The 12,826-nt window shown below is 51.0% G+C and overlaps 1 protein-coding gene across 1 annotated transcript in view; it reads right to left on the bottom strand.

Moving 5' to 3' along the window:
* Window positions 1-12,826, bottom strand: part of ARHGEF18 (Rho/Rac guanine nucleotide exchange factor 18) — a 116,488-nt gene that overhangs the window by 65,413 nt on the left and 38,249 nt on the right. Inside the window, exons 3-9 of the mRNA XM_012556131.2 lie at window positions 9,015-9,277; window positions 8,160-8,310; window positions 7,160-7,274; window positions 6,207-6,264; window positions 4,816-4,893; window positions 2,364-2,466; window positions 2,036-2,177 (exon numbers count right to left, since the gene is read on the bottom strand). Of these exons, the coding sequence (XP_012411585.2) occupies window positions 2,036-2,177; window positions 2,364-2,466; window positions 4,816-4,893; window positions 6,207-6,264; window positions 7,160-7,274; window positions 8,160-8,310; window positions 9,015-9,277 (910 nt within the window). The remainder of the gene's footprint in view (window positions 1-2,035; window positions 2,178-2,363; window positions 2,467-4,815; window positions 4,894-6,206; window positions 6,265-7,159; window positions 7,275-8,159; window positions 8,311-9,014; window positions 9,278-12,826) is intronic.

Below are 12,826 nucleotides of genomic sequence, written 5' to 3'. Positions count from 1 at the left end.
ACTTATTGAGCCCTTACCATGGGCCAGAATCCCTGGGTGGTGCAAATAGTTAATGTGCTTGGCTGTTAACCAAAAGGTTGGAGGTTCAAATCCACCCAGAGGTGCCTTGGAAGAAAGGCCTGGCAATCTACGTCTGAAAAATCAGCCACTGAAAACCCTATGGAGCACAGTTCTACTCTGACACACTTGGGGTTACCGTGAAGCAGAATCAGCTCCATGGCAACTGGTTTTACTGTGAGCCAGGGACTCCGCTAAGAGCTAAGGAGATGCAGAGAGCTTCCTTTTAGCTTAGGGCTGAGTTTCTCAGTCCCAGAACCATCGACATTGTTGTTATGTGCCATTGAATCGATTCCAACTCCTAGCGACACTATAGGACAGAGCTGAAGTGCCCCATAGGGTTTCCTAGGCAGTCAACTTTACAGAGGAGCCCTTGGTGGGGCAGCGGTTAAGCCCTCAGCTGCTAACTGAAAGGTCAGTGGCTTGAATCCTCCAGCTGCTCTGCGGGAGAAAGATGTGGCAGTCTGCTTCCATAAAGATTTACAGCCTTGGAAACCTTATGGGGCAGTTCTACGCTATCCTATAGGGTCGCTATGAGTTGGAACTGACTTGAGGACAATAGGTTAATCTTTGCAGCAATTGATCTCCAGGTCTTTTCTTCTGCAGAGCCACTGGTAGGTTCAAACCACTGACCTTTAGATTAGCAGCCAAGGGCTTAGCCATTGGCCACCAGTGCTCCTTCCATCGACATTAACTCGTTGCCGTGGTTTATTCCGACTCATAGTGACCCTATAGAACAGAGTAGAACTACCCCATAGGTTTTTTTTTTTTTTTTGGTTTGGGTAGTGCAAATGCTTTGCACTTGACTACTAACATAAATCAGTATGGATTACACCTCAACATAAAGAAAACAAAAATTCTCACAACTGGACCAGTAAGCTACATTGTGACAAATCGAGAAAAGATTGAAGTTGTCAAGGACTTCATTTTACTTGGATCCACAATCAACACCCATGGAAGCAGCAGTCAGGAAATCAAACGATGCATCGCATTGGGGAAATCTGCTGCAAAAGACCTCTTTAAAGTGTTGAAAAGCAAAGATGTCTCCTTGAAGACTAACCCAAGCCATGGTGTTTTCAATTGCATCATATCCATGGGAAAGCTGGGACAATGAATAAAGAAGACCAGAGAAGAATTGACGCCTTTGAATTGTGATGTTGACGAAGAATGTTGAATATACCATGGACTGCCAGAAGAACGAACAAATCTGTCTGGATGAGACTACATCTTACATACTTTGGACATGCTATCAGGAGGGATCAGTCCCTGGAGAGGGACATCATGCTTGGTAAAGCAGAGGGTCAGCGAAAAAGAGGAATACCCTCAACGAGATGGATTGACACAGTGGCTGTAACAATGGGCTCAAGCATAACAACGATTGTGAGGGTGGTGCAGGACCCAGCAGTGTTTTGTTCTGTGGTGCATAGGGTCGCTATGAGTTGGAACTGACTTGATGGCACCTAACAACAACAACAACAATACTAACCTAAAGGTTGGAGGTTCGAACCCACCCAGTGGCCTGGCAATCTGCTTTCGTAAAGATGACAGCCAAGAAAACCCCATGGAGCACAGTTCTACTCTGTAACACATGGGGTCACCATGAGTCAGAATTGACTCGACAGCAATGGGTTTTTGTTTTTTGTTTTTGGTGTTATATATACATATATATATACGTATATATATGTATATATATATATTTGTTGCTGTTAGGTGCCATCGAGTTGGTGCTGAATCATAGAGACCATATGTACAACAGAACGAAACACTGCCTGGTCCTGCACCATCCTCACAATCACTGTTATGCTTGAGCCCATTGTTGCAGCCACTGTGTCAATCCATCTTGTCGAGGGTCTTCTTCTTTTTCTCTGACCCTCTACTTTACCAAGCACGACATGTATGTGTGTATATATATGTATATATATATACCTATTTAAAAAAAAATTTAAAAGGCCCCGGGCAAATGGGCCATGGGACTTACCGGATCTCAGGAACGGTTTGCCACACAGGGGGCAGCTGAAGTGGTTACGGAAAGTTCCTTGAACCAGCTGGTGCCCGTTGACACACTCCCGCCTCTCTGGAGCATCCTGCCCCTTGTCCTTCTGATGGGCTGGATTCTTACCCTGTGTGGGGGGAGGTGGCCTTAGAAGGGTCTGCTCTGTGGGCAGCAGGCTCCAGGCCCAGTGAGGCCCTGAGCACTCAGCACCCTGTAGAGCGGAAAGGCAGAGGGGGTGCCATGGGAGAAGCAGGTGGGGCTGTGGAGGAGGGGTGCAGCCCGACGGTCCCTCCACCCTGCCCGGCCCCCTGACCTTCTCCTTCTGCCTGGTGACCCGGCTGCGGAGCGAGCTCAGGCTGCGCTTCACCCTGGCCCCTCTGTCACTTCGCTCTGTCCTGCCTCCGCCATCCTCGCTCCTAAGGGGCAGTAAGGTGGATGAGGAAGAGGGCCGCAGGCTCCGCAGCCATTCTGAGGCAGCCCCAGGGGTCGCCCCTGGAAGCTACCCGGAACCTGTCTCCGTGAGGCCCACCTGGAATTCACCTGGAAACTGTTACCCTGAGCCCACCTGTCCTGCTTTACTCCTTTCTGGGTCCTTGGCTCCCTCTTCTCTCCTCCCCTTCCCCCTCCCGCTGCCCTAGCTCAACAAGCATTTATGAACATTTGCAAAGTTCTAGGGAAACTCTGAGGACTGGGTTTGTAGAGGTGAAGGCAAATAAGGTCTCGAGGTTCCTCGAGGGCCGCAGGCTGGAAATCCTGGCTCTGGCCACTTCAAACTCCTTCCTCTGACCACTCCCAACCGCCCCTCCCCCATATCTACCAGTCGGACTCCGACTCATGGCGACCCCATGTGTGTCAGAGTAGAACTGTGCTCCATAGGGTTTTTAATCGCTGTGTTTTCAGAAGTAGATTGCCAGGCCTTTCTTCCGAGGCACCTCAGGGTGGATTTGAACCGCCAGCCTTTCAGTGAGTAGCTGAGTCCGTAACTGTTCACACCACGCAGGGATACCCCCCCATATCTAAACCAAAAAAACCAAACCAGTTGCTGTCAAGTAGATTCTGATTCATGGTGACCCCATGTGTGCAGAGTAGAGCTGTGCTCCATAGGTTTTCAATGGCTGTGACTTTTTGGAAGCAGATCACCAGGCCTTTCTTCCAAGGCACTCTAGGGGGATTTGAACTTCTAACCTTTCTGTTAGCAGCTGAGCACATTAACCATTTTCACCACCCAGGGACACCCCCCCAACACCGCCCCATATCTAGTTGGCTTATAAATCCTGCCCATTCTTCTTTTGGAATAGTTCTCAAACCCCACCCCTCTCTCCATCTCTGACCACTGTCCATCCTTCCGGGATGACCCGGATGTCTTCATTTAATAAATATTTATTAAGTCAGTGACAAACACTCCAGGTATGGTCCCAGTCTTGGCAGAGCCTATTCCCTGGAGGGGGCCTCCATTGGCCAGCTTTTCCCTGAGCCCCCACCAGCCCTGTCTGTCCACTCCGTTATCAATTACCAGTCAGCTGGTTATGTCTATAAGAGATAAAACCATGCACCTTCAATTTACCCAGGTGATCGGGCCTCTGCTAACCCTTGTTATGGATTGAATTGTGTCCCCCAAAAATATGTGTTGTAAATCCTAACCCCTATATCTGTGGTTTGGGGCCCTGGTGGTGCACTGGTTAAGTGTTTGGCTGTTAACCAAAAGGTCAGCGGTTCAAATTCACCAGCTGCTCCTTGGAAACCCTATGGGGCAGTTCTCCTCTATCCTATAGGGTCACTGTGAGTTGGAATGGACTTGATGGCAATGGGTTTGGGTTTTGGTTTTATACCGGTGGTTATAATCCCATTTGGGAATGGGTTTTCTTTGTTATGTTAATGAGGCAGTATTAGTGTAAGGTGCGTCTTGAGTCAATCTTTTTTGAGATATAAAAGGAGCAGATTAAGCAGGGATGGTGAAGATAGATGCCAAGGAATAAGAATCTTCCCCTAGAGCCAGCTTCCTGAATCTGGACTTCCAGCCTCCTAAACTGTGAGGAAAGAAATTTTTGTTTGTTAAAGCCACCCACTTGTGGTATTTCTGTTACAGCAACAATAAATAACTGAGACAACCTTCTCACCTTCCCTCCTTCTAGCTCCACGAATAAATCTGTCTTGGAAGAAGTACAGTCAGAATGCTCCTTAGAAGCAAGGATGGCGAGACTTCGTCTCACATACTTTGGACATGTTATCAGGAGGGACTAGTCCCTGGAGAAGGACATCATGCTTGGTAAAGCAGAGGGTCAGTGAAAAAGAGGAAGACCCTCGATGAGATGGATTGACACAGTAGCTGCAACAATGGGCTCAAGCATAACGATTGTGAGGATGGCGCAGGACTGGGCAGTGTTTTGTTCTGTTGTACACGGGGTCGCTATGAGTTGGAACCTAACAACAATAAGCCCCACCCAGGCACGCTCCCTGGGCTTGAAGTTCAGGGCAGACACTGTTTCCTTTCCTCCATTCTCATCTCCGTTTATTGGCAAACTCTGGCTGCAGCCGTCACCTCCTCCAGGAAGTCCTCCTCTGTGCATCCCCCCCTCAGGGTGCATGGGGGGCCCCCACTGGCTCTCAGAGCAAGCTTGTCCTTCTTCTCCCTGGTTGCCTGTGAGAAGATGGGGCCCGACTCCTGCCCCCAGCCCGGGGCCCGGCACATACGGTCGGTCATCGGTAAGCGCTTGCTGAAATCCAGTACCTGCCCCCACCCGCAGCCCCCAACTCTGCACACTTACTCAGACAGGAACTCGAACCAGGTGATGTTGGACTGGGATGCCCCAGGGCTGGCCGGCAAGCGAGCCCTCTGCCGAGCCCTGAGGGGTCGAAGGGGACAGACACCTGGTCAGCAGCGCCTCCTCTCCCAGCTCAGCCCCTCCCACTCCATCCTCCCCGCTCCCATCCGGAGCTTCTTGGTACGGCTATGCACCGGGGCAGCGTCTAGGAGCTTCCCCGCCCTTAGGCACAGGTTTGTACGTGTGTTTATTACTACCGCTTCCAGCAGAGGGCAGCAAAGCGCCCTGGCCGAACAAAAATCAGTGCTCCATGGAGGGGTTCTAACCAACGTTCCAATCAATGGCGGTGTCTTGGGAAAGAGGCACCTTGTTCTCATTTGTGTAAAGGCACCCTGTGGGCTGGTGGCAGCTTGCTTTACCCCAACTCTTGTCCCTGTCCTTTTCCACTCCGTCCCTCCTCCTACCTCTCCCGCCCCCTTTTTCTCCCATTTCTCCCTGTCTTCTCCACACCCCCCCATCTCTATTGTCCCCAACCTGTCTTCCCCCTTTGTCTCCAAACTGTCTCCAAACCTGTTCCCCACACCTGTTTCCCACACCTACCCTCCAATACCTGTTCCCCACTCCACTTCTCCCATACCTGTCCTCCCATACTTGTCCCTCACACCTGTTCCTCATGGTTGTTTCCCACACATATTCTCCCGTATCTGCCCCCCTCACTTGTCCCCCACAAGTTTGCCACACCTGTTCCCCATACCTGTCCCCCACATCTGCTTCCCACACCTATCTCCTCACACCTGTGCCCCACATCTTTTCCCCATACCTGTCCCCCAGGTTTGTCTCCCACATCTGTTCCCTACATCTGTTCTCCCATACCTGTTCCCCACACCTGTCCCCCCACTTCTATTCTCCCACACCTGTTCCCCACACTTATTTCCCATACCTATTCTCCCATACTTGTCCCCCCACACCTGTTCCCCACACCTGTCCCGTCACACCTGTCCCTCTACCGACTTAGCCTTGGTACTGTCGGAGTTCTTGAAGCACTTGCTGGACAATCAGCCTGGAGGAGGTTCAAAGCAGCCCACGCTGCCACGGTTTACAAAAGCAGCCCCCAAGATGAGCTGTGAATGTGAGGCCAGGCCGCCCAGCACTGACTCAGACCTTCACTGTGAACCCCCACCCCTCGCCTCATGTCAAGTTCCTTTCTGGTGGAGCCAGGCCCCTCCCCTGGGAGAAGGATGGTGTGGGACAGACTGAGGTTATGGAGACTGAGAGCGACAGTGGCTGCTCACTTGCAGGCAAGTGGCACGGTCAGCCACACCACACCCCCTCCCCCAACCTTGATCCCTTGGCGCCGCCCCCTGGGGCCCCCACCTGCATGGGGAGGCACTCACACGTGATCGGGCTCCACGTGGTCCTTTTCCACCCACTCCAGCACTGGGGGGTCCAGACCTGGAAGCAGCCCCCAGCCCAGGAGGCACCGGTGTGAGGGGCCCTCCTTGACCCCACCCTGGACCCCTGCAGAACTGGAGACCTTGTGGAAGAAGGCGGGGCCCAGGGCCAGAGAGGACCCTCCCCCTGCAGCCCTGCTGAAGGAGAGACACTAACGCCTCTAGCTCAGTTAGAAAGAGGCAGATTGAGGTGAAACCACAGGGGTCTGTCTGACACGAGAAAGATGCAAGTTCTTATAGTAGAGATTCAGAGACAGAGAGGGAGATATAGGAAGAGATGGTCTCAGAGAGGAGAGAGAGCTCCCCTGGGCAGAATTCTGGGGGTCTGGGGGCCCAGAAAGAGCCCTCGTGGCGCAGTGGTTAATCGAAAGGCTGGTGGTTCGAACCCAACAGCCGCTCCACAGGAGAAAGACCTGGCAATCTGCGTCCTCCAGTACCAGGACGTTAAGGACATTGCGGTGGTACCAGTCCCTGGGTGGAGGCCCCCAGGTGGAGTGGCAGGTACGGAGGCCCCTCCCTCTCTCTAGGGCCCCGTACCCGTTGCCTTGGAGTAGATTCTGACTCATAGCTACTCTTTAGGACAGGCTAGAACTGCCCCATAGGGTTTCCAAGACTGTAATCTTTACGGAAGCAGATTGCCAGGTCTTTCTCCTGTGGAGCAGCTGGTGGGTTCGAACTGCCAACGGTTCGCTTAACCACTGTGCCACCAGGGCTCCTCTGAGCCCTCCAAACCCCCAGAATTCTGCCCAGGGGACCCTAAGTCCCCCATCATCCCCTTTCCCTTCCCCAGGGCTCAGCTGGGGTCTCACCCAGGGGACCCTCCAACAGGATCTTCTGACTCTCTACCTTCCCTTCCCCCACCTGGTTAGAACGAGGGAAACTCCCAGGCTGAGCACCTTGAACAGCTGGACTGGGCACCTCCAGAGCCTGAGGGAGCTTCAGGGAGCTGATCTCGTCAGAGGACACCGGAACTGACCATGACCGCCTTCTTTTCTCAGTGCCGCCACCTTCCTGTGGGGAGTAAGCATCTCACTGAGCCCTGGAGGGAGTCCCTGGGTGGTGCAAATGGTTAATGCACTCAGCTGCTAACCAAAAGGTAGGAAGCTGGAGACCACCCAGAGATGCCTTGGAAGAAAGGCCTGGCAATCTGTTTCCAAAAAATTAGCCATTGAAAACCCCATCGAGCACAGTTCTACTTTGACACACATGGGGTCGCCATGAGTCGGGGTCGACTGGTAAGCCCAGGAGGCTGCCCAGGCTGCAGGCAGGCTCATCAGATTGGGGGAGGGGCACATCCAAGAAGCTGGGGATACACCCTCTTCAGCAGCTGTCTGCAGTCCTGGTGGAATGAGGTCCCCGCGCTGTGAGCTGGAGCGCCAGGACTCAAGTCATAGCCTCCCCAGCCATGAGTAGCAGCCACGGTCAGGAATTTCCCCAGGGGTCATGGTCATGGCCAAAGATTCCCCAGCCACGGGCCACATCCCCCAGCAGGCACCCCCAGCTATGGGTTAGGAACCGAGGCCTGAGACACGCCCTCCCCAGCCACCAGCTCTAACTACAGATGGGGATTCCTCCCAGCTACAGGCTTCATCCACGGAGCCTCCAAACCTGGGCTGGGACCACAGAATGGGAAGATACGCCCTGCCTCCCTTTCCCCCCAGCCCCTGGGTTATAGCCATGGCCAAGGACCCCCACGTGGGCTCCAGCTGCTAACAGAGATTCCTGGGCTGGAATCTCAGGACTCTGAGATGTGCCAGCTGTGGGCTACACCACAGACGAGGCCCCGCTGCCCTAAGTGGGGGCACCAGCAGGGGGTAAGGCTCTCCTTCCTACCCACAACCCTGGCTCCTGGCCCCAAAGGGTGTGACTGTCAGGATGGCCATAGGTTACACTCACCTTGCCTGGGTGCTCTGTTGGACTCTCGCCCCCAGTTAGGCACCCTTGGGTCCAGGCCTGCAGGCCCCCTCCTGACAGGTTAAGAGTGAGGCTGGCCAGTGTCCGAGGGAGAGAAGGCCCCTCATCCACCTCTAAAATGTCGAGGCTGAGCCTAGGGAGGAAGCAGCGAGCTCGGGCTTCGGCTGATTTCCCCAGGGAGCCGAGGGCTTGGGGGACCTGCAGGGGCGGGCAGGGCATACTCCCATATCAGAGGGGTAGAGTGTGGCAGGGGCAGTGTGGGGTGAGGGGAGCTTGATTAGGGGATTGGCTTGGAGCCACATTCGCATGGCAAGCCCTTCATTTTTACCCAGACTGGATCTGGGGTATAGGGTTGATGGCGATGGGGAACTGGCTGAAGCACCCCTTGACGCTGCAGGGTGCATGGGGTCACACACACATCTGTGCTTTGATCATCAGTGCAGCTGTAGTTTGCACACACGTGCAACTGGTGTGCAAGTCACATGTTGAGGCTTGCATGCGTGTGAGCAGGATAAGTGTGTGAGCCTGCGGGTTGAGCGTGGACAAGTGTGCACGTTTTTCTCGTGTGTGTGCAGCATGCACGTACAGCCCACAATCTGGGCTTGTGCACGTTTGCCGTGCATGCGTTGGCCATGCATGCCGCTTTGCACGCCTATGGAAGCCCTGTGCGCATGCCTGTGCACGCGCGCTGAGTGAGGGGTCTCCAGGCTCGGCTCTGACGGTGCAGACTCCACTGGTGGCCCTTGAGCTGGGCGGTGCAGCTGCAGGGGCAGCAAGACCCAGCCCCTAGCTTGCCCTGGGAGTGTGTCCTGGGAGGTGGGCAGCAGTGGGGCTGACCTCTGCCAGCTTTCCGAGCAGCTCCGTGACCGCTCCCAGCTGCGCCTCCTTGCCTGCGGGCCCAGGGACCCTGCCCAGCTGTAGAAGGGCGAATCTCCTCCAGCTCCGCTAGGGGGGGAACTGTCATTGGCCTCCTCAGACAGGCTATGGGAAGGGGCCCCCAGGCCCAGGTCCTGGAGATAGTCGCTGCCCTGAAGGGCTCCCAAGTCTAGGCTGAGGTCCTCAGAGCTCTCGTCCAGCCGCCCTGGAAAGCCATCTTCTTCCTACGGGCCGGTGGGGAGAAAAAGGCACTAACAAGAACTGCAAAGTCTTCAGTCTTCTGATCATGAGGCCCCCACTCCCCAACACCCAGACCCTGCCCGAACCCTCCATCCAACCTGGGCTCAGCACCCTTCACACTGTGAGTGGGGTGGAGTCTCCCCAGTGCTCTGTCCTACCTGGCCCTTTAAGACCTTCACTCAAAAAAGGGGCAGGATCCTGGGCTTCTAGACTTGATTCTCTTACTTCCAAGTCCTGGCTGAGCACCTCACCTGGCTGAGGGTCAGTCTGATTGTCCTAGGAAATGGACATCATAACCTGTGCCCTGCCCACTCACCAGCTTGTTTTAGGGCTCTGGGAAGATTGCGTTTGCAAATGCGATTTGCAAAGGTGCTGCACAGATGTGATTGTTATGGATTGAATATGTCTCCCAAAAATATGTGCTGAAATCCTAACCACTGTACTTGTAAATATGACCCTGTTTGGAAATAGGGTTTTTTTCTCAATGAGGTCATATCCAAGTAGAGTGGGTCCTAAATCTAATCCCTTCTGAGTTATAAAAAGAGCAGAACAGAAACACACACACACACACACACACACACACACACACACACACACACACACACACACACACACGCACGGGGCGGGGGTGGGAGGAGAGGAAGACAGACGATGGAGATAGATGCATCTAAAGCCCAGGAACGCCAAGGATTGCGGCAGCTCCTGGAAGCTGAAATAGTCAAGGAAGGCCTGCCCCCTAGAGCCGGTGCCCTGAGTTTGAACTTCTATCCTCCTGAACTGTGAGAAAATAAATGTCTGTTCTTTAAAGCCACACACTTTTGATATTGTTTCTACCTTTTACATTCCAATCACCAATAATCATCAATGCATCTTGACTGAATGTTTGATCAATTTCAGACTGCAGAAGTTGGTAAAAATTATCAGTTTCTTCATCTTTGGCCTTGGTGGTTGCAGCATAAATTTGAATAACAGTCATATTAACTGGTCTTCCTTGGAGGTGTGTGGATGTCATCCTATCACTGACAGAATTGTTCTTCAGGATAGATCTTGAAATATTCTTTTTGATGTTGAATGTGACTCGATTCCTCTTCAATTTGTTATTCCCGGCATAGCAGACCATATGACTGTCTGATTCAGACTGGCCAATAGCAGTCCATTTCAGCTCACTAACGCCTAAAATATTGATCTTTATGCAGTCCATTTCATTTTTTGATGACTTCCAAAATTTTCCTAGATTCATACTTTGTATGTTCCACATTCTGATTACTAATGGATCTCTGCAGCTGTTTCTTCTTGTTTTGAGTCTAAAGTCTGAAATTGATCAAACATGCAATCAAGATGCACTGATAATTATTGGTGATTGGAATGCAAAAGTTGGAAACAAAGAAGAAGGATCGGTAGTTGGAAAAGATGGTCTTGATGACAGAAATGACACTAGAGAACGAATGATAGAGTTTTGCAATACCAATGACTTATGCATGTCCCTGGAGAAGGACATCATTGTTACTAAGGTAGAGGGTCAGCAAAACAGAGGAAGACCCTTGTTGAGATAGATTGACACAGTGGCTACAACAATGGGCTCAAACATAGCAATGGTTGTGAGAATGGTGAAGGACTGGGCAGTGTTTCATTGTGTTGTACATAGGGTTGCTATGAGTTGGAACCAACTCGATGGTACCTGTTATGGATTTAACTGTGTCCCCCAAAATGTTTGTCAACTTAGCTAGGCCATGACTCCCAGTATTGCTTGACTGTCCACTATTTTGTCATCTGATGTGATTTTCCTATGTGTCATAAATCCTACCTCTATGATGTTAATGAGGCTGGATTAGAGGCCGTTATGTTGATGAGGCAGGACTTAATATGCAAGATTAGATTGCCTCTTAAGTTATTCTCTTCTGAGATATGAAAGAGAGAAGCGAGAAGAGAGACATGGGGACCTCATACCACCAAGAAACAAGAGCCAGGAGAATAGTGTGTCCTTTGGACCTGGGGTCCTTGGGCTGAGAAGCTCCTTAACCAGGGAAGATTGATGACAAGGACCTTCCCCCAGCGCCAACTGAGAGAGACAAAGCCTTCCCCTGAAGCTGGCACCCTGAATTCAGACTTCTAGCCTCCTGGACTGTGACAGAATAAATTTCTCTTTGTTAAAGCCATCCACTTGTGGTATTTCTGTTATATCAGCACTAGATAACTAAGACAGTACCTAACAACAACAACAGGATGGCTAAGATGAAAAAAAAAAAAAGGAAAATAACAAGTGTTGGAGGGGATGTGGAGAAATCGGAACTCTCATCCATTACTGGTGGGAATGCAAAATGGTACAGCTGTTGTGGAAAACAGTCTGGTGGTTCCTTAAGAAACTAGAAGTAGAGCTGTCATATGACCCATCAATTCCACTCCTAGGCCTATATTCTAGGGATCTAATAGAAGTGACATGAACAGACATGAGACACCTGTGTTCACTGCAGCACTAGTCACAAAAGCGAAAAGATGGAAACAATCTAAATGCCCGTTAACAAATGAATGCATAAATAAAATATGGTGCATACATGCAATGGAATAGTACTCAGCAATGAAGGAAAATGAGTTCCTGAAACATCTCACAACATGGATGAGCCTGGAGGACATTATGTTGAGTGAAATAAGTTAAACATACACACACACAAAACCAAATATTGTATGTTCTCACTTTTATGAAGTAACATGAATAGGTAAATATACAGAAACTAATGTTCATTAGTAGTTACCAGGGGTGGTGGGGGTGGGGGAGAGGGAGAAGTACCTCTAGGTAGAAGTTACTTTTTGTTTATAGAAATGGGAACGGTGGCATCCAATATGGGTGAAGTTTTCACATCATGACTGATGTAACTCATGTCAATAAGCTGTACATAGGGAAAAGGGATGAATGGGCAAATGCTAGGTTGTGTTATGCAGCAATAACAACAACCAATAAAAGGGGGGCTACAGATGCTGATACTAATTAGACATAACCAAATGACCTCATGGGATTAGTTCTCTCGGCGTGTGGACTTAGGGCCATGGTCTCGTGGAAAATCCAGTGGGCATAATATAGTTCTTAGAGCTTATGTTCTACCTTCCAGTTCTGAGGTCTTAAAAGCTTGTGAGCAGCCATGGAAAAAGGAAACCCAAGAATTAGAGAAGGATCTGGACTACAGAACTAATTGTCTACATGAACCACAGCCTCTTCCACCTGAGACCAGAAGAATTAGATGGTGCCCAGCTGCCACCACTGAACATTCTGATCAGGAACACAACAGATGAATCCTGATAAAAAGGGAGAAGAACGTGGAACAGAACTTCAAATTCTTAAAAGAATCCAGATTTACTAGACCTATCAAGTCTGGAGGAATCCCCGAGACTAGGGCCCTGAGTTTCTCTTCAAACCTTGAGTTGAAACAATCCCCTGAAGTCACCTTGAAACTAAGTAACAGTTTAGCCCAAAGAGTAAAGATTGTCACCCTTGAGTGGTGTGTGTGTGTGTGTGTGTGTGTGTGTGTGTGTGTGTGTGT

Source organism: Trichechus manatus, unplaced genomic scaffold (genome assembly GCF_000243295.1).
Source record: "Trichechus manatus latirostris isolate Lorelei unplaced genomic scaffold, TriManLat1.0 scaffold00057, whole genome shotgun sequence".
In the NCBI taxonomy this organism is placed as follows: domain Eukaryota; kingdom Metazoa; phylum Chordata; class Mammalia; order Sirenia; family Trichechidae; genus Trichechus; species Trichechus manatus.
The sequence above is the reverse complement of the archived record's forward strand: the minus strand, read 5'-3'. Positions and strand labels throughout refer to the sequence as shown.